A 20,898-nucleotide genomic window follows, 5' to 3' on the forward strand; every position below is an offset into this window, starting at 1 on the left:
CAGCCCTGAGCCCCTGACATTGTCTATTGCAGACAGATCAGTATTACAGAAATGGGTCTTTCGAGATTTTACACAGTAAAAAAAGTTGGACTGTCATTCTTGAATATGACCAGGGGAGGGCAGTGTCTCACCATTCTCTAAATACACAATACTGTAACAATGGATACTTTGTATCAATCTTCATAAATATAAATCCTGTAGATAAAATATTTTTCATCTGCCAATCAAAAGCTTCATCTGCTGACAGCGATCTCTTATCTCTCAGAGATGGTTTGCCATTTCATTCTTTACCCGCTATCAAACTTGGCCATGAAGTCCAGGTATCTGATGGCTCCATGATGATCGACCGGAATTCTCTCCAGTAAGTGTGCGAATTCTTCATCTGTCACCTTGATACAGAACCTGGGGGGGAAGGAGAAGCAGAGCGTGAGGTCTTCTGGATCTGAGCCGTGATCAGCCTGGAGTGAACTTGGCCTAGAGGTATACTGTATACAATACAACTACTAAGTAGTTGTATTGATTATTTTATTTCTATTTATTGGGCACACATCAATAATTAGAAGACTAGCATTGCCATTATATGGCGGGTTCCCTTAAAGCAGCCTCAGCATTTTTTAGCTTATCACATTGGGAGCACAACAAAATGTTATTAATTAATCATAACATAAATGGAATGGTATGTAAAGAGAGGGGTGTCTTCTAAAACAGCTAAACCAGCTTTATATCAAGAGTTCATCAACCCAGACAAAGCAGTCAAACAAAAAAAGGGGGCAAAAAGCAATGGGCATTGAACGACGGCCTCTTAATATATAAAATTACAGTAAAACCTTGGTATGAGAGCGTTTTGCAAGACAAGCAAAATGTTTTAATACATTTTGCCTTGATATACAAGCGATGTCTTGATATAAGAGTAGCGTCATGTCACAACTGGGTATTAAAAGAAGAGAGGAGCCTCTAAGTGTAGCAATATGGTTACATTTAACCACTTGCCGACCAGCCGCCGTCGTTTTACGGCGGCAGGTCGACTCCCCTGCGGGAGAGCACGTAATATAACGTTGGCTCTCGCGCAGGCCACTAGGGGCGCGAGAGCCCCGCTCGCCCCCGACTCCCGTGCGCGTGCCCGGCGGGCGCGATCGCCGCCGGGCACATGCAAATGCTCGTTACAGAGCGGGAACCGGGAGCTGTGTGTGTAAACACACAGCTCCCGGTCCTGTCAGGGAGAGAAATGCAGATCTTCTGTTGATACAATGTATGAACAGCGATCTGTCATTTCCCCTAGTGAGGCCACCCCCCCTACAGTTAGAACACACCCAGGGAACATACTTAACCCCTTCCCCTTCACTGCCAGTGGCATTTTTTTAGTAATCCAATGCAATTTTTATAGCACTGATCGATATAAAAATGACAATGGTCCCAAAAATGTGTCAAAAGTGTCCAAAGTGTCCGCCATAATGTCGCAGTACCGAAAAAAAACGCTGATCACCGCCATTAAAATATTAATAAAAATGCCATAAAAATACCCCCTATTTTGTAAACGCTATAACTTTTGCGCAAACCAATCAATAAACGCTTATTGCGATTTTTTTTTACGAAAAATTTGTAGAAGAATACGTATCGGCCTAAACTGAGGGAAAAAAGTGTTTTTTTATATATTTTTGGAGGATATTTATTATAGCAAAAAGTAAAAAATATTCATTTTTTTCGAAATTGTCGCTCTATTTTTGTTTATAGCGCAAAAACGTAAAACCGCAGAGGGGATCAAATACCACCAAAAGAAAGCTCTATTTGTGGGGAAAAAAGGACGCCAATTTTGTTGGACCGCACAATTGTCAGTTAAAGCGACGCAGTGCCGAATCGCAAAAAGTGCTCTGATCTTTGACCAGCAATATGGTCCGGGGGTTAAGTGGCTAATGAAGGTACAACATTTAGCAACTTATTGCTACACTTAGAGGTGCCTCTCTTCTCTTTTATACCCTGTAAAAAAATGCTTTGATATACAAGTGCTTTGGATTACAAGCATGTTTCTGGAACGAATTATGACCGCAAACCAAGGTTTTACTGTACATTGGATTTACAAGTCATCTAAAATGTGACAGCTTTAATACACAAAGGTTAAAGTGATACTAAAAGTTCAAATAAATAAAATAAAAAACAACAAACATGTCATACTTGCCTCCACTGTGCAGTTCGTTTTGCACAGAGTGGCCCCGAACGCCATCTTCTGGGGTCCCTCTGCTGCTCCCGCGGCTCCTCCCTGCATCAGATAACCCCCTAGGAGAAGCGCTCCCCCAGGGAGTGACCTCCCATGTCCAGCATTTGGCGTCCATAGCCACCAAATGCAGGACTCGGCCCCGCCCCTCGGCACACGCATCATTGGATCTGATTGACAGCAGCGGGAGCCAATGGCTGCGCTGCTATCAATCTATCCAATCAAGGGCCGGGAACCCCAGGCAGAGAGATGGCATGTCCTCGCCATGGGACATTCCAGGGCTCAGGTAAGTAAAACGGGGGGGGGGGGGGGGCGGTGACTTCAAAAGTTTTTTTACCTTAATGAATCTTATAAAACAGGAGGGTTTACAACCCATTTAAGAAGACATTCTATATCAAATAGACATTATAGAATGCCTAATATAACAGGCAGAATGTTTGTAGCATCTTCAAAACGCGTTTTGCAGTCACAGCTGCTTCTTCAAGGCTTTAATTTCTCATCATCTGATCAAGTATCTTATAAGACCATCATATCTGTTTGGGCTACAGCGAGACACAAAGGCAAAACCCAGGGATAGAAACACAAACCATCAATATGGAAGCCCCTCCGGGGAACACCCAAGTTAAACTTCATCCATACAGAGTACAGAGGCAACGGTTCAAGAGTATCTCTCAGCAATAGGGAATAATAGTATCTCCAGTTAGAGCAAAAGATGTATAAACAATCCACAGAGAAAACAAAGGGGGAAGAAGTCCAAAACAAAGTGGGTAAAGATCGCCTGGAGCCCTTCTGCCATAAACCCAACAGGTGTAAGGTATCCTCATGGGGGCCTGTGTCTCCCTGGGATCTCTGTGTGAAAGGATATGCAGGGTCGTGGCTTGGGAGCGAGCCTGCTTGGGTGCCCCCATTGCAAACTGCTTGCTCTGGGGGCATAAGGGAGGGGCCAAAAGCACCGGGATGGGACCCGAGAAGAGGAGGATCGGAGCTGCTCTGTGCAAAACAATTAAACAGAGCAGGTAAGTATTACATGTTATTTTGTTTTTTAAAGGAAGCCTTTTAACCGCTTGGGACCCGCGCTATAGTCAAATGACGGCTACAGCGCGGATCCCAAAATCCAACTAGACGTCAATTGACGTCCGCCCCTTTGGGCGTTCCCCGCGCGCGCTCCAGAGCGCGCAGCGGGGAAACTCTGTGTTGGCCGTGTCCCTTGGACACAGCCAATTACAGATCGCCGCGAACGGCCAATCAGAATGGCCGTTTGCGATGCGATCTGTGCGGCCAATGAGAGATGATCTCATATGTAAACATATGAGATCATCTCTCATTGCCGTTTTACACAGAGACAGCGGTGCTGTCTCTGGAGAGGAGACCGATCTGTGTCCCTTGTACATAGAGACACAGATCGGTCACCTCCCCAGTCACCCCCCCTCCCCCACAGTTAGAACACAATGCAGGGATACATTTAACCCCTTCATCACCCCCTAGTGTTAACCCCTTCAATGCCAGTCACATTTATACTGTAATTAGTGCATATTTATAGCACTGATCGCATTATAAATGTGAATGGCGCCAAAAATGTGTCAAAAGTGTCCAATGTGTCCACCATAACGTCGCAGTCCCAATAAAAATCGCAGATCGCCGCCATTTCTAGTAAAAAAAAATAATAATAAAAAATAATAATTCTGTCCCCTATTTTGTAGGTGCTATAACTTTTGCGCAAACCAGTCGCTTATTGCGATTTATTTTTTTACCAAAAATATGTAGAAGAATACGTATCGGCCTAAACTGAGAAAAAAAAATGTGTTTTTTTTTTTTAATTGGGATATTTATTATAGCAACAAGTATTGTGTTATATTGTGTTTTTTTCAAAATTGTCGCTCTTTTTTGTTTATAGCGCAAAAAATAAAAACCGCACAGGCGATCAAATACCACCAAAAGAAAGCTCTATTTGTGGGGAAAAAAGGACGTCAATTTTGTTTGGGAGCCACGTCGCACGACCGCGCAATTGTTAGTTAAAGCGACGCAGTGCCGGAAGCTGAAATTTCACCTGGGCAGGAGGGGGGTATATGTGCCCAGTAAGCAAGTGGTTAAATCACTTTAAATCAGCTGCTGAAAGTGTTTAAATAACTGAAGGCTTAATATAACTTTAATTTGCTATAAATCCATTTCACCATATACATTACCTCGTCTCCAGGATTCCTCTGAGGTCTTGCTGACTGATTACATTCATTTTATTGGTATCGGCCTTCCTGGGGAAACAAAACACATTGCATTGGGAGATGAATTGGGACCGTCAATTGTATCAGCCTGGCCTAGTCCGAAAAACACCTGTATAGTAGAGCTGCACGATTCTGGTCAAAATGAGAATCACGATTCTTTTGCTTAGACTAAAGATCACGATTCTCTCACGATTCTCAAAAACTGAATGCCAGAACCCCCACAAATAAATAAATAAATAAACCTGTGATTCATCTGAAAATATGAATATATAAAAAACAGCCCAGTGATATGTCTATAATGTTAAAATCCATATAACTCCTATGAAAAAAGCAGAATCAAACTTTGATTCTGCTTTTTTCATAGGAGTTATATGGTCTATAGACATATCACTGGTCTCTTTTTTTATACATCAGAAGCAGTACCGCCAGCAACCAGTGGGTGGCGCATGGATACACACAGTTGTACAGAACTGTGAGAAAGATTAATACATCAGAAGCAGTACCGCCGGCAACCACTGGGTGGCGCATGGATACACACTACAGTTGTACAGATCTGCAAGAGAAGCCCATGCATCCATCCAGCGGCGCAGGCTGCTGACGTCAGTTCCGATATCGGCGGCATTTGCGTTCCACGCTGGTTACGTGGAACCGGCCGTGAAACAGAAGAATCGTGGGTCATCCCGCGGGGAGATCGCGGGCGGGGAGAATCGAGATTGCGATTCTCTCCCTGATTAATCGTGCAGCTCTACTGTATAGCCATTATTCTCCACTTCTCGGGTCCCCTGGCCCCTCCCTTCTGTCGAGTGCCCCCACAGCAGGCAGCTTGCAATGGGGGCACCCAAGCAGGCATGCTCCTGAGCTGCTGCTCTGCATGTCCATTCAGACACCGGGCCACATCTTGACCCCACCGTTCTCACTCTTCATTGGCTGTGATTGACAGCAGCGGGAGCCAATGGCTCCACTGCTGTCTCAGCCAATGAAGAGGGAGATTACCCGGAGAGCCAATGCTCTTGTGCACATCACTGGATGAGAGGGGGCTCAGGTTAGTATTAGGGGGTGTTGGGGGGCTGCTGAACACAGAAGTTGTTTTACCTTCATACATTTTATGGAATTCTATGCATTTAAAAAAATCTTCTGTTTCGATCCAGCAATGTGCCCAAGAGCAGAGCCTCTTTTGGCTCTCTCCCGCCTTATTGGCCAATGGCTCCCACTGCTGTCAATCACAGCCAAGGAGGAGGGAGTGAGGAGTGGGGCCAAGCCGCACTCTGTATGTCAATAGCCACACAGAGCGTGGCTTGGGAGTGAGCCTGCACAAGAGCCCCCATAGCAAGTGTATCAATATGGGGACACACGTCAGGGGAAGGAGCCGAGAGAACCTGTGTGGGACCAGAGAGGAAGTCGATCAGGTCTACTCTGTGCAAAACTATTGCACAGAGCAGGTAAGTATATATATATAAAAAAATATTTGATCCTTCCCCATCATGTTAATGATCACAGAGCTGTAATAATCTGTATTTTACATCTGTCTGGAGTTTAATTTTTTATCAGACTTTGGAGAGGTCGGACATCTCAGACACTTACCTGAACTCTTCAAGGAGGGCACTGAAGTCAGCGTGGAAATATTGCAGCAGTTTCTCCTTTAGGGCCCCGGTAGTGGATTCCGAGTTTACAGACCGTCTGTGGCTGTGCACCGACCTGAGCATATCAGAACAGCTTCATCAGTTTACAATCCATTTACTAAAATGTTTCAGAATTTCATTCTGAATGTGGAGCAAAAAGGACAAGAACTGCGTCAAAAAATGAAATCTTTACCCCTTATTCAAAATGTGGCTTCCACCATCCCTGTTCTGTGGTCCCAAGTCTGCTGGGCCCATTATGAGGGGCTCCTACCACTCCTGCACTTAGTTCCTGGGTGTGCACACCTGCTGTGCCCATTATGAGGGGCTCCTACCACTCCTGCACTTAGTTCCTGGGTGTGTACACCTGCTGTGCCCATTATGAGGGGCTCCTACCACTCCTGCACTTAGTTCCTGGGTGTGCACACCTGCTGTGCCCATTACGAGGGGCTCCTACCACTCCTGCACTTAGTTCCTGGGTGTGCACACCTGCTGTGCCCATTATGAGGGGCTCCTACCACTCCTGCACTTAGATCCTGGGTGTGCACACCTGCTGTGCCCATTATGAGGGGCTCCTACCACTCCTGAACTTAGTTCCCGGGTCTGCACACCTGCTGTGCCCATTATGAGGGGTTCCCATCATCCCTGTGCTATGGTTCCAGATCTGCTGAGCCCATTATGAGGGCTTCCCACCATTCCTGCACTTAGTTCCTAGGCCTGCACACCTGCTGTGCCCATTATGAGGGGCTCCTACCATCCCTGTGCTGTTTTCTTGGCTCTGCACACCCGCTAGAGTTTCTCCACTAGGGCCCCTGTAGTGAACACAGAGTTTACAGACAGTCTGTGCACTGACCTGAGCATATAAGAACAGCTTCATCAATTTAAAATCCATTTACTAAAATGTTTGATAATTTAATTCTGAATGTGGAGAGAAAAATTACAAGAACTGCTTCAAAAAATGAGCCCCATTATGAGGGGCTCCCACCACCCTGCTCTTAGTTCCTGGGTCTGCACACCTGTGGTGCCCATTATGAGGGGTTCCCACCATCCATGTGCTGTGGTACCATATCTGCTGGGCCCATTTTGAGGGGCTCCCACCACCATAGCTCCCAACTGTCCCTGATTTTGAGGGACTGTCCCCCTGTCCCTCATTTTGGTCTGATCCATATAGTTGTATAGAAAATGCACTTTTTATCTATCAAAAAGTGTTTCCCAGTGCTAAACCTTTCATCTGATTTCTAAATTTCTGCATTTGTAAATTCTAAAAGCCAATATAGAGGAATAGTAGTGGTTAAAAAAGCACTTGTGGGTTTAACCAATCTTGTTTTTGTACAATTCTCCTTTAAGGGGGCGTGGCAAGGGGTGTGTCCTATGCCTGCATACTTTTGCTGATAGGTGTCCCTCATTCCCATCTCAAAAAGTTGGGAGGTATGCCCACCACCCCTGCACTTCCATGGCCTGCACACCTGCTATGCCCATTATGAGTGGCTCCCATCACCCTTGCTGGATTTATCTTTATTTTAAACCAGTGGTTTTCACACTGTGGCCTGTGGCCCAGATGCAGTCTTTTGAATGCCTTTATCCAGCCCTTGGGAATCCCTCCCACAGATATGAAGCACTATTCCTCTTACTGGTACAGACGATGGGGCAATATTCCTTCCACTGACACCGATGATGGGGCACTTTTTCTCCCACTGACACCAACAATGGGGCATGATTCCTCCCACTGATACCGACGATGGGGCACTATTTCTTCCAATGACACCAATGATGAGACACTTTTCCTCCCACTGACACCAATGATAAGACATTATTCCTATCACTAATTCCCATTACGGGGCACAGGTCCTCCTCTTACTGATACAGGCGCTATGTAAGGTTTCTACTCTTACTGACCACAGTCCAGAGCCCCTAAAGTCTGAAGGACAGTAAACTGGCCCTTTGTTTAAAATGTTTGGAGACCCCTGATTTAAACCATAGAGAATGTAACAGGAGAACCTGAAACACTCCAGCTGGTCAAGTACAATGTTGAACATTAGGATTACTCGTTGTTAGAGTATCCAAGACATATAGGAAGCCAGGGGCTGACTCTGCCAACCAGATATTGGGTGGGCTGATCCTATATACTTCAGAGCCTTTTGCAATTTAATTTAGCTCCACGCCACATATCCCATCAATACTCCATTCACACCACTGAAATATTTCTAATAATTGTGACTCCACCTGTTTTCCTTGCTCAGGATCTTGTGCGCTCTTCCGCTATTCCTTCTTGTCTGGAGACGCTGTAGAAAGTCCACATAGTCAACATCAGAAGAATTCTCGTTTAAACCACAACGAGCGAGGAAATGGCACAACTGGTCCCCAGTGAGATGAAGCTGAAACTTATCCAAAACCTTCAGGAAATCTTCTCTTGAGACCTGTTGGAAAATAAGATTATTCCAGTTGAAAATCTCATTTTTTTTATCCCAACACCAATGCCAAGAGATTGAATCAAGGTAAAACGCAATGCTAAAGGAAAGAAATAGATTTCATTGACCTTATGATACACTATATAGCCAAAGGTTTTTGGAAGCCTGACCATTACACTTATATGAGTTGGTTGGACACCCAATTCTAAAACCATGGCCATTAATATGGAGCTCCCCCTCATTGTGACTCGAATATCCTCCACTTTCCAGGTAGGCTTTCCACAGGATTTTGGAGGGTGTCTGTGGGAAATTGTGCCCATTTGCGAGCACAGGTACTGAAGTTGGATGAGAAGACCTGGCCTACAATTGGAATTCCAATTCATCCCAAAGGTGTTCAGTAGAGTTGAGGTCAGGGCTCTGTGCAGGACACTTGAGTTCCTCCACACCAAACTAGTCAAACCATGTCTTTATGGAGCTGGTTTTGTGAACAGGTCAACAGTCATTCTGGAACAGAAAAAGGGCCTTTACCAAATTGTTACCACAAGGTTGGAAGAGTGCAATTGTCTACAATTAGCCAGATTCAGAAAGACTGGCTTAACTTTGTGCAGGCGTAGCGTATCGCATATACGCTACGCCGCTGTAAGTCAGAGAGGCAAGTGCTGTATTCAGAAAGCACTTGCGTCCTAAGTTATGGCGGCGTAGCGTAAATGGGCCGGCGTAAGCGCGCCTAATTCAAATTGTGAAGAGGTGGGCGTGTTTTATGTAAATAAACCATGACCCCACGTAAATGACGTTTTGAACGAACGGCGCATGTGCCGTCCGTGGACGTATCCCAGTGCGCATGCTCCAAATTACGCCGAAAGGACTTATTGGTTTTGACGTGAATGTAAATTACGTCCAGCCCCATTCACGGATGCCTTACGCAAACGACGTAACATTTTCAAAATTCGACGCAGGACCGACGTCCATACTTAACATTGGCAAAGCCAGCTTTTGATGGAATAACTTTACGCCTTAAAACGCCTTACGTAAACGGCGTATCTTTACTGCGACGGGCAAGCGTACGTTCGTGAATAGGCGTATCTTGCTGATTTACGCATTCTAGGCATAAATCAGCGTTCACGCCCCTAGCGGCCGGCCTAAATAGACAGCTAAGATACGACGGCGCAGGCGGTCGTATCTTAGCTAGATTTAAGTGTATCTCAATTTGAGAATACACTTAAATTTACGACGGCTTAGATTCAGAGTTACGACGGCGTAACACTACCTGAATCTGGCTAATAGTCTTTGTATGCTGTATTATAAACAATACCCTCCATTGGAAATCTGATCTCAGTCATTTGGAGAGTTTCCACATACTTTTGGCCCTATAATGTATGGCAGTTTTGAAATAAAGAGTCATAGGAAAAACAAAGGATGCAAAATACAGACAAGATCTTGGTTGTTAATACAATAGGTGGAGGCACAGTGATGATTGAAGTGTAAAGTGGTAAAAATTAGACGATTTTTTGATAAATATTTAAAATAAAACCAGATTGTGCAATTGTGGAAAAAAATATGTGGTGTGTTTTAGGTAAAGGGCTTTTCAGATGCATTTCAGGTTGTTTTTTATGTGTTACCGTGCATTACTAATAAAAAGGTGTGTCAAAGATTCAGCAAGTGAGAGTTTTTTGAATGCAGAAGTATAAATGAAGAGCACCATAAATTATTTGAAATTTGGACATTTGTACCAGATAGCTACTAAATGCGTCTTCAAAAAAATAAATAATTGATGAACTAATGTTATATAGTGTTCTTTCTCAGGACCAGATTTCTGCAAAGCTAGCACGGTTTGTTGAACTATCTTTGGATGCTTGATGGTGAAATCGTGCACCGTGAACCCACAGTTAGGAATATTTGAAATTGGTCCCTTTGAGGAAGGTCCCCATTCCAAACACAGAAGGTACCATGGACCCATCATTTGACCATGCAGTGATGGGCCCCTAGCAAGGGAACATCCTTTGTTAATATAAAATTTACTTTTAAACAATAAAGTTGTTTTTATATTGCATGAGGAGAAGCCATTTTCTTTGTCCACCAGAGTGCTTCTTGGATTACCAAAGGACATTAGATTGAATATATGGCCAGAAATGAGAGAGTGGCTTGGATCATGAAAGTAATAGGTAGGGTGATCGCATATATGAGAGCATACAAGTCTATCTATCAGAGTACTTTATACTTTACTTCTTATAGGTTTTACTTTATTACTTTATAACCAAGGTGTGCGTGTGGGCCTGAAGGGTGTTTGGGGGGTAATGGGGGGTCTCATATTCTGTACATAGGGTTCATTGATTTACCTGGTATTCGGCAGTTTGGAGATTAGATCAGTTTATTCTTTACATTCAATAGAAGGCCTGGGGCATTCTGGAGCACTTAGTAAACGACCTGGGGCACTTAGTAAAAGACCTGGGGCACTTAGTAAAAGACCTGGGGCACTTAGTAAAAGACCTGGGGCACTTAGTAAAAAACCTGGGGCACTTGGTAGAAGGCATGGCACAACTGGCAAGAGACATGGGGAACTCAGTAAAAGACCTCAGGCACTCAGTAGGAGACCTGAGAAACTTGGTAAAAGACCAGGCCCATTTATTAGGAGACATGTGGCACTTGGTAGAAGACTTAGGGAACTCATTAGGAGACCTCGGGAACTCATAAAAAAAACCTGGGACACTCATTAGAAAACCTAGGAAACCCATTAGAAGATTTGGGGCACTTGGTACAAGATCTGGGACACTCATTAGGACACCTGGAGAAGTTGGTAAAAGCGCTGGGGCACTTGTTGGGAGACCTTGAGTAGTGGGTACCAGGGTAATAGGATACCAAGCGTACCAGTATGTACCAGGCCAACATCAGCCTCTCTGCACCCAACCTTGGCGTGTCTGTTTGGTAAAATGGCATGACCCTTGTTTGTTTGACTCTAATGTTGGCTATTCAACTTGGATTGGAGAATCATAACAAAAGATAATTAGCCTAGAAGTGAAAAAAGTAATACTTTAAGTAAGAAATAGAGTTGCTTCTCACCAGCCACCAATAAGATCAAACTCTCTGGGCATCCTGGAATTTGATTGGTGGCTCAGTGGATTCATTTCAACTACAGCTGCCCTATCTTGTCTTGAGCATTATTTTAAATGGTGGCAATGACAATGCCAAGAAACATACTCTCAAATGATTTTGATAATTGTTCTTTATGTCTCTCCATGGCTTAGATGACTGATCAAAGAGGAGACACCAACTCACCTTGTGTGTTCTATCTGGATCACACACCATGAATTCGGCCATCATGGCTCGAACCCCCTCTCTGAATCTCTCCTTCAACCACTTCTCAATACTGAGGGACAACTTCCTCTCATTTCTTGTCCGTGATCCAACCTTTGTGCTCATTTCTGTAAATACAAAAAGGATTGTGTGTGACAATGAGGGTGTTCTGGAGTTACTCTAATTCTACTATTCAATTTAAAATGTGCCCTAAAAAATGCATCTGGCAGTTGTGTCAGGGCTGGACTCAGCCCTTCCTTTTCTGAGCTGGCCCCTCAGCTGTCGGCTAATTGCCAGCTCCTGTCTCTCCACAGTGACTCACCTGTTGATGATTCTGCTTGTCAGTCCTGCCTACTTAAGCCTTCCAGTTTACTTGCTCTTTGCCTTCGCCTTGGTCAACTTCACAGAGACTTTCTCCTGCGTTTCTGTTGAAGACTTTGCTTGGCTGAAATCCGTTCTGACTCCTGATCCTGCTTGCTGTTCTACTACGTTCATCTCTGGCTCCCTGACCTTTGGCTTGTCTGAGTATCTGATCCGGTTCCTGAACTCTGGCTATGTGTTGACTATGCTTACTCTGTTCATCTTATTATTATTATTATTATTATTATTATTATTAAACAAGTGTGATTTAACTGTACTCCTGTCTCAGTCTGATTCATGGTTTTTGACAAGGTGATTGTGTGGCGATTACTCTAGCTCTAGGAAGAACATGTTAATACATTAGACTGAAAGAGTTTAGCAATCAAACATACAAGAGAGTACACACATCTAGGTTCCCATCTTTACTTTGGGTGTACGTTTGGCATCCTTCTACCCCCAGGACATATAGGGCATGTGGAGCAAAACTTAAGGGAAACAATATATTTTCATTTTTTTTAGGTCATTGCTTTAACAATTACATAAAGGTAATTTCAATTTTACATATTGGTTGTTCCATATTTTAATACCTTTTTTTTACACCTTCAGAGTGTTTGGGTGGCTCTAGAGCTGCCTGGATCACTTTTATCTAAAAACCCTTTGCTGACTCTAAAGATCAACAGCAAGCTTTAACCCCTTGTAAAATGTGCCATTTATAACATACATTGGTAGATAAGTTAAGGAGACTGAGTAACCCTAAGGCCTCGTACACACGATAGGTTAACCAGAGGACAACGGTCTGATGGACCATTTTCTTTGGTCCAAACCGATCGTGTGTGGGCCCCATAGGTTATTTAACCATAGGTTAAAAAAAAGCCAACTTGCTTTAAATTTAACCTATGGATTCCTAACCGATGGGAAAAAAACGATCGTTAGTAGGCACAACCATCGGTTAAAAATCCACGCATGCTCAGAATCAAGTCGACGCACGCTTGGAAGCATTGAACTTCGTTTTTTTAAGCACGTCGTCGTGTTTTACGTCACCACGTTCTGACACGATCGTTTTTTTAACCGATGGTGTGTAGGCACGACGGACCATCAGTCAGCTTCATCGGTTAACCTATGACAACTGTCCATCAGACCGTTCTCATTGGATGGACTGATCGTGTGTACGAGGCTTTAGTCTATGATACTCATTAGAACTGAGGAAGACACTCGGACAATTATCGAAACATCATCAACATTACAGGAAAAGTCCAGATTAATGGTACCACCTACTACCAGCTATAGCATGAGCTGCACACACGAGAACCCTTGAAAATAAATTCTTAATATATTTCTCCTCTTACTTTGGTCTACATGGCTTTGAGACACTTTCTGTAGTCCGGAGAGCAGCGTGCTGCGTTCTTCATATAAATCCTGTGCACTCTTTGCTCCTAGGTGACAACGCAGGTCCTCAATCCCCAGAGTACCGCTGTCTTCTCTGACATATCTTCAAAGAAATAAAATCTCGTCAGTGATAATAATTCTGGACCTAAACCGTGTGACAGGCCCAAGCAGGACAAAGGCTTTTGGAGGGGACTGCAGTGTAGCCTCTTGTCTAGTGACTATGGGCCCTGGCATTTGAGAGAGTTACGAGCATTCAGGAAGATGTCCTGTTATATAATTCAAGATGACATGTTATTACCACATTTAACAGTTATGGAAGCCATGATGGTCTCTGACAACTTGAAACTCAGTGAGAAGATGGATGTGAAAAGAGGGCTGGTAAATGAGATTTGGACAGCCCTGGGTCTTCTTGAATACTGATACCGAAGTGTCTGGGTGGGCACTGACCTGAGTCACCTAGGCTGGTGTAAGTGATGAGTGGTTAATTAGATTACTGTTTATAGCTGTTCATTAGATGTACTGACCTTACTGTTTACAGTTTGCATTGTTTCGGATAATGTGATCAAGCTCTTACCTGATTTTGTGTGTTTTATATTCTGGGAGGGTTTACAATAAAGTCAGTTCCAGTTTGCATCTAAGCTAGTGTCGTCTAGTCTATTCAGTTATGATAACTGGTTCCTTGTTCCAGAAGCACCCAAGATGCCAGGAGATCCGTCACAAACAGATCTAGCTAAAACTGAGAAATGTTTGATTCCTTGTTACTTTTAATAACAGGAATAATGGTTACCAGTACAAAATGGGAAGGTGAATCATGGAGGCCCAGTCTGCCTAGGAACGCCCTCTTCACCCAACTGATATCTATCCCTCAATATATTTTAATATTTGCATAACTCCAAGAGCCAGACCACTGCTTGCATCAGGGCTGAGAACGAGGCACTGTTATGTTCAGAAAGCTAAGTGCAGCACCCTGCTGGCCTCTCCCACCAGCCATGATCAGCATGTGTATCCACAGAGACCTAGTAATAACATCGCTGAATCTAAAATAAGGTATGTGATGAAAATGGAAAGATTTTAAAATGTTATTAGCATGTTAAAGAGGGGAGGGGAGGAGGAACCAGGGAAGACAAAATGTAAGCATATGAAACTTTTATTTTGAGCAGGGACAGCAATAAAAGCCTTATGCGGCGTACACACGACCGTTTTTCATGATGAGAAAAATGCAATTTTTTTATTGGTCGTGAAAAACGGTTGTGTGTAGGCTCCAGAGCATTTTTCTCAACGAGAAAAATGGGCGTTAAAAATTTAGAACCTGCTCTATTTTTTCTCGTTGTTTTTCATGTCGTGAAAAACGGTCGTGTGTACGCTCTAATGAGGAGGAAAAAAATGCACATGCTCAGAAGCAAGTTATGAGACGGGGAAATTAGCATAAGCAGCCCAAAGGGTGGGGCCATTTGAATGGAACTTCCCCCTTATAGTGCCGTCGTACGTGTTGTACGTCACCATGCTTTGCTCGAGCATTTTTTTTCACGATCGTGAAAAAAAAAACGTTGTTTTTTTCCATGACATGAATAACGGTCGTGTGTATGTACGCGGCATTACGCGGTTTGGATCCTTGTCTGTTCTAAAAAAAAACAAAAACAAAAAAAAAACAATTTGCTTAGAAATACACTTTAATTAATACCAATATTTAGTAAATGCCAATGCTGAAGCACAGCCAGGAATGTGGGCATACAGGTTGTCTTACCGGTGCCACAATTTCTTGAACTCTTCCTCGGTCATCCTTACACCCAACTTGGACAAGGAGCTGTGGAATTCAGCTGAGGTGAGGGAATCCTTTGGGAAAAGCTTCAAAAGTTCAAAATATCTGCAACATTTTGAGAAACGATGATCAGATATAGTTAAAAAAAATAAAAAATGATAATATATGACAACCTAAGAGAACATTTGGGAGACAGGGATAGAGGGATGTCACCCTATAATAAGTAGACATGTGCACAACAACAATTTTCGTATTTTTTGTTCCGTCCCGTTCCGTAGATTCGTAAAGATTCGTAATTTCGTAAGACTCAAGTTTTCCTATTCGGACCCGTTCGTATTTCGTAAGACGCAAGTTTTCCTATACGGACCCGTTCGTATTTTTGTAACAGTTTTATTTTCGTTTATACTGAATGATTTGCAATTCTGTCTAATTTATTTTCGTTGATTCGAAAATTCGTAATTTTGTTAGATAATAATTTTCGTTTAATGGATTCGTAATTTTGTACTTTCATAAATACATAGCAACATGCAGCTAATCCATATTAAGATATACTTTCTCTTAAGCGTTTTCCAAAAAATCCGACCGTGTATACGCTCCATCGGACAAACTTTTTCGGTTTCAAAAGTCCGGCCAACTAACTTCAGACAAAAATCCACGGAAAAGTTTGTTTGAAGTCCGATCGTGTGTACAAGGCTTTACACTGTACAATGTGACTTAGCACAAAAGAGATAAGCTGATTGGCTAAGATAATAAGTAATCACTCACTAACTACACTGCCCAGTGCCCATTCGAAAGAATGATACAAGTACACAAATTTACGAACAGACAAAGAAACGGATTTACAAAACACACAAATGAAAATATGAATGAAAATACGAACAGACAAAGGATTTAAAATACGGAATGCAAATCCTTTGTTATAGATGTAATTTTCGTTCTTTTGCTTTTTCGGTGTTTCGTATTTTAGTAAGTTTGTTCAATCGTACGTTCGTATTTTCGCTTGTTCGTTATTTTGCTTATTCGTAATTCCGTAATTTTCGTATTTTGGGTCTTCCAGCTTTTCGGATGTTCGAATTGATACGAATGTACGAAAACTAACAAATTCGTACGAAAATCCATTCGTTACGAACGGGAACGCACATGTCTAATAATAGGAAGGATCTGAATAAGGTCCTTAAAGCCCCCCTGTAGTCTTCTGATGTCTACACAAGGGAAGCTTTCACAGATAACTAATATGCATAAGGTGCAATAAATGCACATACTGTATACTGTAATATGATGGGAAGATTGTGGTTGAACTTAATGGTGTGGTGACAGGGCCTCTTTAAAGGTATAAAGCTTGCAAAGAATCTGTAGAGAGCAATCAGACCTTGAAAATCTCTCACTCTTATCTTGCGGGTAATTAAGATTCTAGTCAACTGTCCATAGAGCCGTCACTGACAATAATGAGCTCTGTGTGCTGGGTGCCAAAAAAATGCCAGCACTTTCTCTCAGCGGAGTTTATTAATCCATTCCAGTCTATCTATATAAGATGTGATCCAAGGATACGGGAGAGATGAACAGACACTCCAGGGAAGGTTGCTGTTCCTATCATTTATTTGTATGATTTAAAATAAAAAATCTCATTGGATAAAATAATTAAAATGATAGCAGATCAAATCCCTATAGAAATAACATTTAATTTGTAGGCACTGAGTGTAATAAACAATTTCCATCTATATGCACTCCAGCAACGGCTGCGTAATATTTCTCAGGGCAATTTCCTGATGGTGACAGCAATGGACCATGCATGATTATTGTGTGTTGTCCCCATTGGGTAACCTGTAAAGACTTTTTATGAAGATTTGTATGTAGCGTAGTTTGGCGCTGTTCCACAGGCATACGCAATTTTAAAGCGTGGCATGTTTTGTATTTATTTACTCAGCATAAAATCATCTTTTATATTTTACCAAATAATTGGAAATTATATTGTGTTTTTGTGCATTAAAATTCATTTTTCAAAAAAAAAAATTGCGTTTGAAAAACAGCTGTGTAACAATAAAAATATGCAACACCGACCATTTTATTCTCTAGAGCCTCTGCTTAAAAAATATATAATTTTTGGGGGTTATGAGTAGCTTTCTAGAAAAAATATGGGCCAGATTCACAGCGGACTTACGACGGCCTATCTCCACGTACGCTGTCGTAAGTCCGAATGTGAGCCGTCGTATCTATGAGCCTGATTCTTAGAATCAGTTACGCATAGATTTGGCCAAGATACGAGCGGCGTAAGTCTCCAACGCCGTCGTATCTTGGGTGCAATATTTACGCTGGCCGCAAGGGGCGCTTCCGTAGACTTACGCATTGAAAATGTAAATTAGGTAGATACGCCGATTCATGAACGTACTTGCGTTTACGCAAGGCCTCGTACACACGACCGAACATGTCTGCTGAAACTGGTCCGCTGACCAGTTTCAGCAGACATGTTTGGTCGTGTGTACAGCTGACCGGACCGGATTCCCGGCCGAGCGGACTTTTTCCAGCGGACAAATGTTTCTTAGCATGCTAAGAAACATGTCCGCTGGAAGCCTGTCCGTCGGACGTGTTCGGTCGTCTGTACAGACTCACCGGACACGTCCGATCGGCCACCATCCCTTGCATGCGTGGAAGCATTGACCTTCCAGGGTCGCGCACGTCGCCGCGTCATCGTCGCGGCGATGGCGCGGCCACGTCGCGACACGTCACCGCGTTTGTTTTCCGCAGGGATTTTGGTCTGATGGTGTGTACAGCCATCAGACCAAAATCCGGCAGCGGACATGTCCGATGAAAACGGTCCGCGGACCGTTTTCATCGGACAGATCCGCTGGTGTGTATGGGGCCTAAGGCTTACGTCCGGCGTAAAGTTACCCCTGCTATATGAGGCGTAGGTAATGCAAAGTTTGGACGTAGGCAAGCGTATCTTTTTACGTCGTTTACGTAAGTCGTACGTGAATGGGGCTGTGTGTAGGTTACATTCACGTCACAGGCAATGGGCCTGGCGTATCTTATGGAGTAAATTTGACATGATACTGAGCATGCGCGCGCATGCGCCGTTCGTTAGGCGCGTCATTTACGTGGGGTCATGATTGATTTACATACAACACACCCACTTTTTCCACATTTGAATTACGCGGGCTTACGCCAGCCCATTTACGCTCCGCCGCCACAACTTACGGAGCAAGTGCTTTGTGAATATTGCACTTGCCCGTCCAAGTTGCGGAGGTGTAGCGTAAATAGGATACGCTACGCCCGCACAAAGTTACGCGCTCGTACGTGAATCTGGCCCTATATGTTTTTTACATGTGGAAAAGAGATGGCAGAATTGGCCCCCGACTGGAGGTGGTTAATATAACTTTGCCTTCTCCCAAAAGAAAATAAAGTCCCTTCTCTGCCCTGTGTCCACCTGCTGAACTAATGGGGCCCAGGGAACTTTACTATAAGTGCTGTGGTCTGCGGTAATACTCTGCCTGAGCCCCAAAGGAAATAAAAAATCCCCTCTTTAATCGTGGGCTCCCCTACTGGACTAATGAAGTCTGAAGCCAGTACTGGAGGGTCTGCTCTACTCCCCTATCAGTGGTTGTCACCCAATCACAGGAAGCACCTCACACTCTATTAGGCACCATAGGTGTGCACAGCCTATTACATTAGGGTATTAGGCACCATAGGTGTGCACAGCCTATTGCATTAGGGTTTGCACCCCAAAGCTCAAACACATACGCATGTGTGTGCATATGAATATATACTGACAGTGCAATTAGAGCAATGAATGGTGTCAGTAAGGCAGAGATTGATGTCAGTAGGGCAGTGGACGTTGTCAGTAGTAGTGCCTTTTTTTTAAATGTTATTATTATTATTTTTCACTGTTTTATTTATTTATTTTAGGAGCCCCGCCATGGCTTTTTTTTTTTTAAATATCAGGGGTCTAAACAGGAGGAATCTGTACCACATGGTGTGATTAGGGTGTGCCAGGTGGCAGTGTTAATTTAGTCGCCTAAAACATTTTAATCTACTAAATTAATACTATTTTAGTCAACTAAAATACGACTAAAACTAAAACAACTGAGATTACTAAAATACGACTAAAACTAAAATGCCATTTTAGTCAAAAGACTGCGTACACATGTGCTATATTAGGCCAGTGATGTCACCAGCATTCACCACCCATTGTCACTTGCGGTTGTGGGGCTGGGAACTTCCCAGCTGCAGTTTGGCCCAAACCTTAGCATCTCCTTACCAGGGTGTGGATAAAAAATAATAAAAAAATAATAATCAGATTTGTTACATGTATAGGTGAGATCCTCCTTCTCACCTGTTATTAGCCATGTCCTTGAGCTCCAGGTGAACCTCGTGGGCAGTCTTTGCAGCCGCTTTATGTTTCCTCTTCATGGGATCCAGCCAGTCTGGAGGGCTTTTATTTTCTTCCAGTTTGAAGTGATCATAGAACACGTCAAATGTGATGATAGGTTTTTCATCCAGATGTAATCTGTAGAAAAACATACTCAGGAGGAAGATTTTTTTTTTGCAGAGCAGCAAAGTGTAGCATTAATGTAGACATACAGAGGGTATAGAAAAGAATCACCCCCTTTAAAATAATCAGTTTGTTGCTTTTCAGCCGGAAATGAAGACAAACACAGTTTTTGATATAACCAGCTGTATTTATTCAGTGCAAATTCAACTTTCAACTGTTATACAAAAAAAGTCCCCCCAAATAGCGCTACACCATGCAACAGTGACACACACTGTGATTTGTTAGAAAAAGTACAAAAAACCTTCCGTGCAGCTGTCAACCACTTAGAGAAATGGGCAATGGTACAGAAAAAACAAAAGATACAGCGCTCATTTTTTTGTCATTTTTTATCATTTTTTATTATTGTTTAATTGTCTTTCTGTATAATTGTGTGCTAAATGCTGTTTATGTGTTTTGTTTGTTTTGTTTGTGTTCACTTCAGATATATTTAATTCTCACTACATGTTACTTATTGTCAAGGTTTCAGTGATGGTAGGGTTAAAATCAAAATCCCTCCTGCTTGCCATTGTCCAATCATAAGGTACTATGCCTTTATTAGTTTGGTGGTGATGCCGTTCCGTGACTTTGACAAAGCGTCTGGGACGCGAAACATGTCAGCCACGGCTCATTCCCACCATCTCTGATGTCCCTCTATGCTCACAGAAGTTCCTAGTTGTTGTTTACCATACACTGACGTTTTGGGAATCCTTACAGTGACGCCAGCGCAGGTCTCCCCATTGCCTGGGTGCTGCACTCCCGATTGGCCTCTGTTGTCACATGATTGTTGAAGGACACCGCTTCCTTCCTCCTCTGTGACGCTGTGGAGATCCCGCCCACCATTGGGCGTCATCGGCTCGGCTACGTCGCGTCTTGGCTCCCTCGCCGCTTCACATCGCGGCTGTAAGGAGGATCCTGCTCCCACTGGCCCTCTATCATCATCTGGGCGAATCTGCAACCCCCCCCCCCCTTGCATCGGAGCCATATTACATCACAGCGCTACTGACAGCTCCCAGCATGGAAGCGCTTCCTCTATTGCCTGAACCATCTCCCTGTATGGATTCATGAGAGCCGCTGTGGAGGTATTGTACCATCTCCCCACACCACAGTGTGTTCATTATTTGGAAG

General features: G+C 43.3%; 1 protein-coding gene across 2 annotated transcripts in view; it reads right to left on the minus strand.

Moving 5' to 3' along the window:
* Window positions 1-20,898, minus strand: part of LOC120946843 (EF-hand calcium-binding domain-containing protein 6-like) — a 69,445-nt gene that overhangs the window by 22,405 nt on the left and 26,142 nt on the right. The window contains exons 5-12 of one of the 2 annotated variants that reach the window (XM_040361628.1): window positions 19,576-19,749; window positions 15,234-15,353; window positions 13,450-13,592; window positions 11,726-11,871; window positions 8,268-8,461; window positions 6,010-6,123; window positions 4,393-4,458; window positions 292-402 (exon numbers count right to left, since the gene is read on the minus strand). In XM_040361628.1, coding sequence (XP_040217562.1) covers window positions 292-402; window positions 4,393-4,458; window positions 6,010-6,123; window positions 8,268-8,461; window positions 11,726-11,871; window positions 13,450-13,592; window positions 15,234-15,353; window positions 19,576-19,749 — 1,068 coding nt within the window. The remainder of the gene's footprint in view (window positions 1-291; window positions 403-4,392; window positions 4,459-6,009; window positions 6,124-8,267; window positions 8,462-11,725; window positions 11,872-13,449; window positions 13,593-15,233; window positions 15,354-19,575; window positions 19,750-20,898) is intronic. The other variant, XM_040361629.1, reaches the window with a different exon arrangement.

Source organism: Rana temporaria, chromosome 8 (assembly GCF_905171775.1).
Source record: "Rana temporaria chromosome 8, aRanTem1.1, whole genome shotgun sequence".
Lineage (NCBI taxonomy): Eukaryota > Metazoa > Chordata > Amphibia > Anura > Ranidae > Rana > Rana temporaria.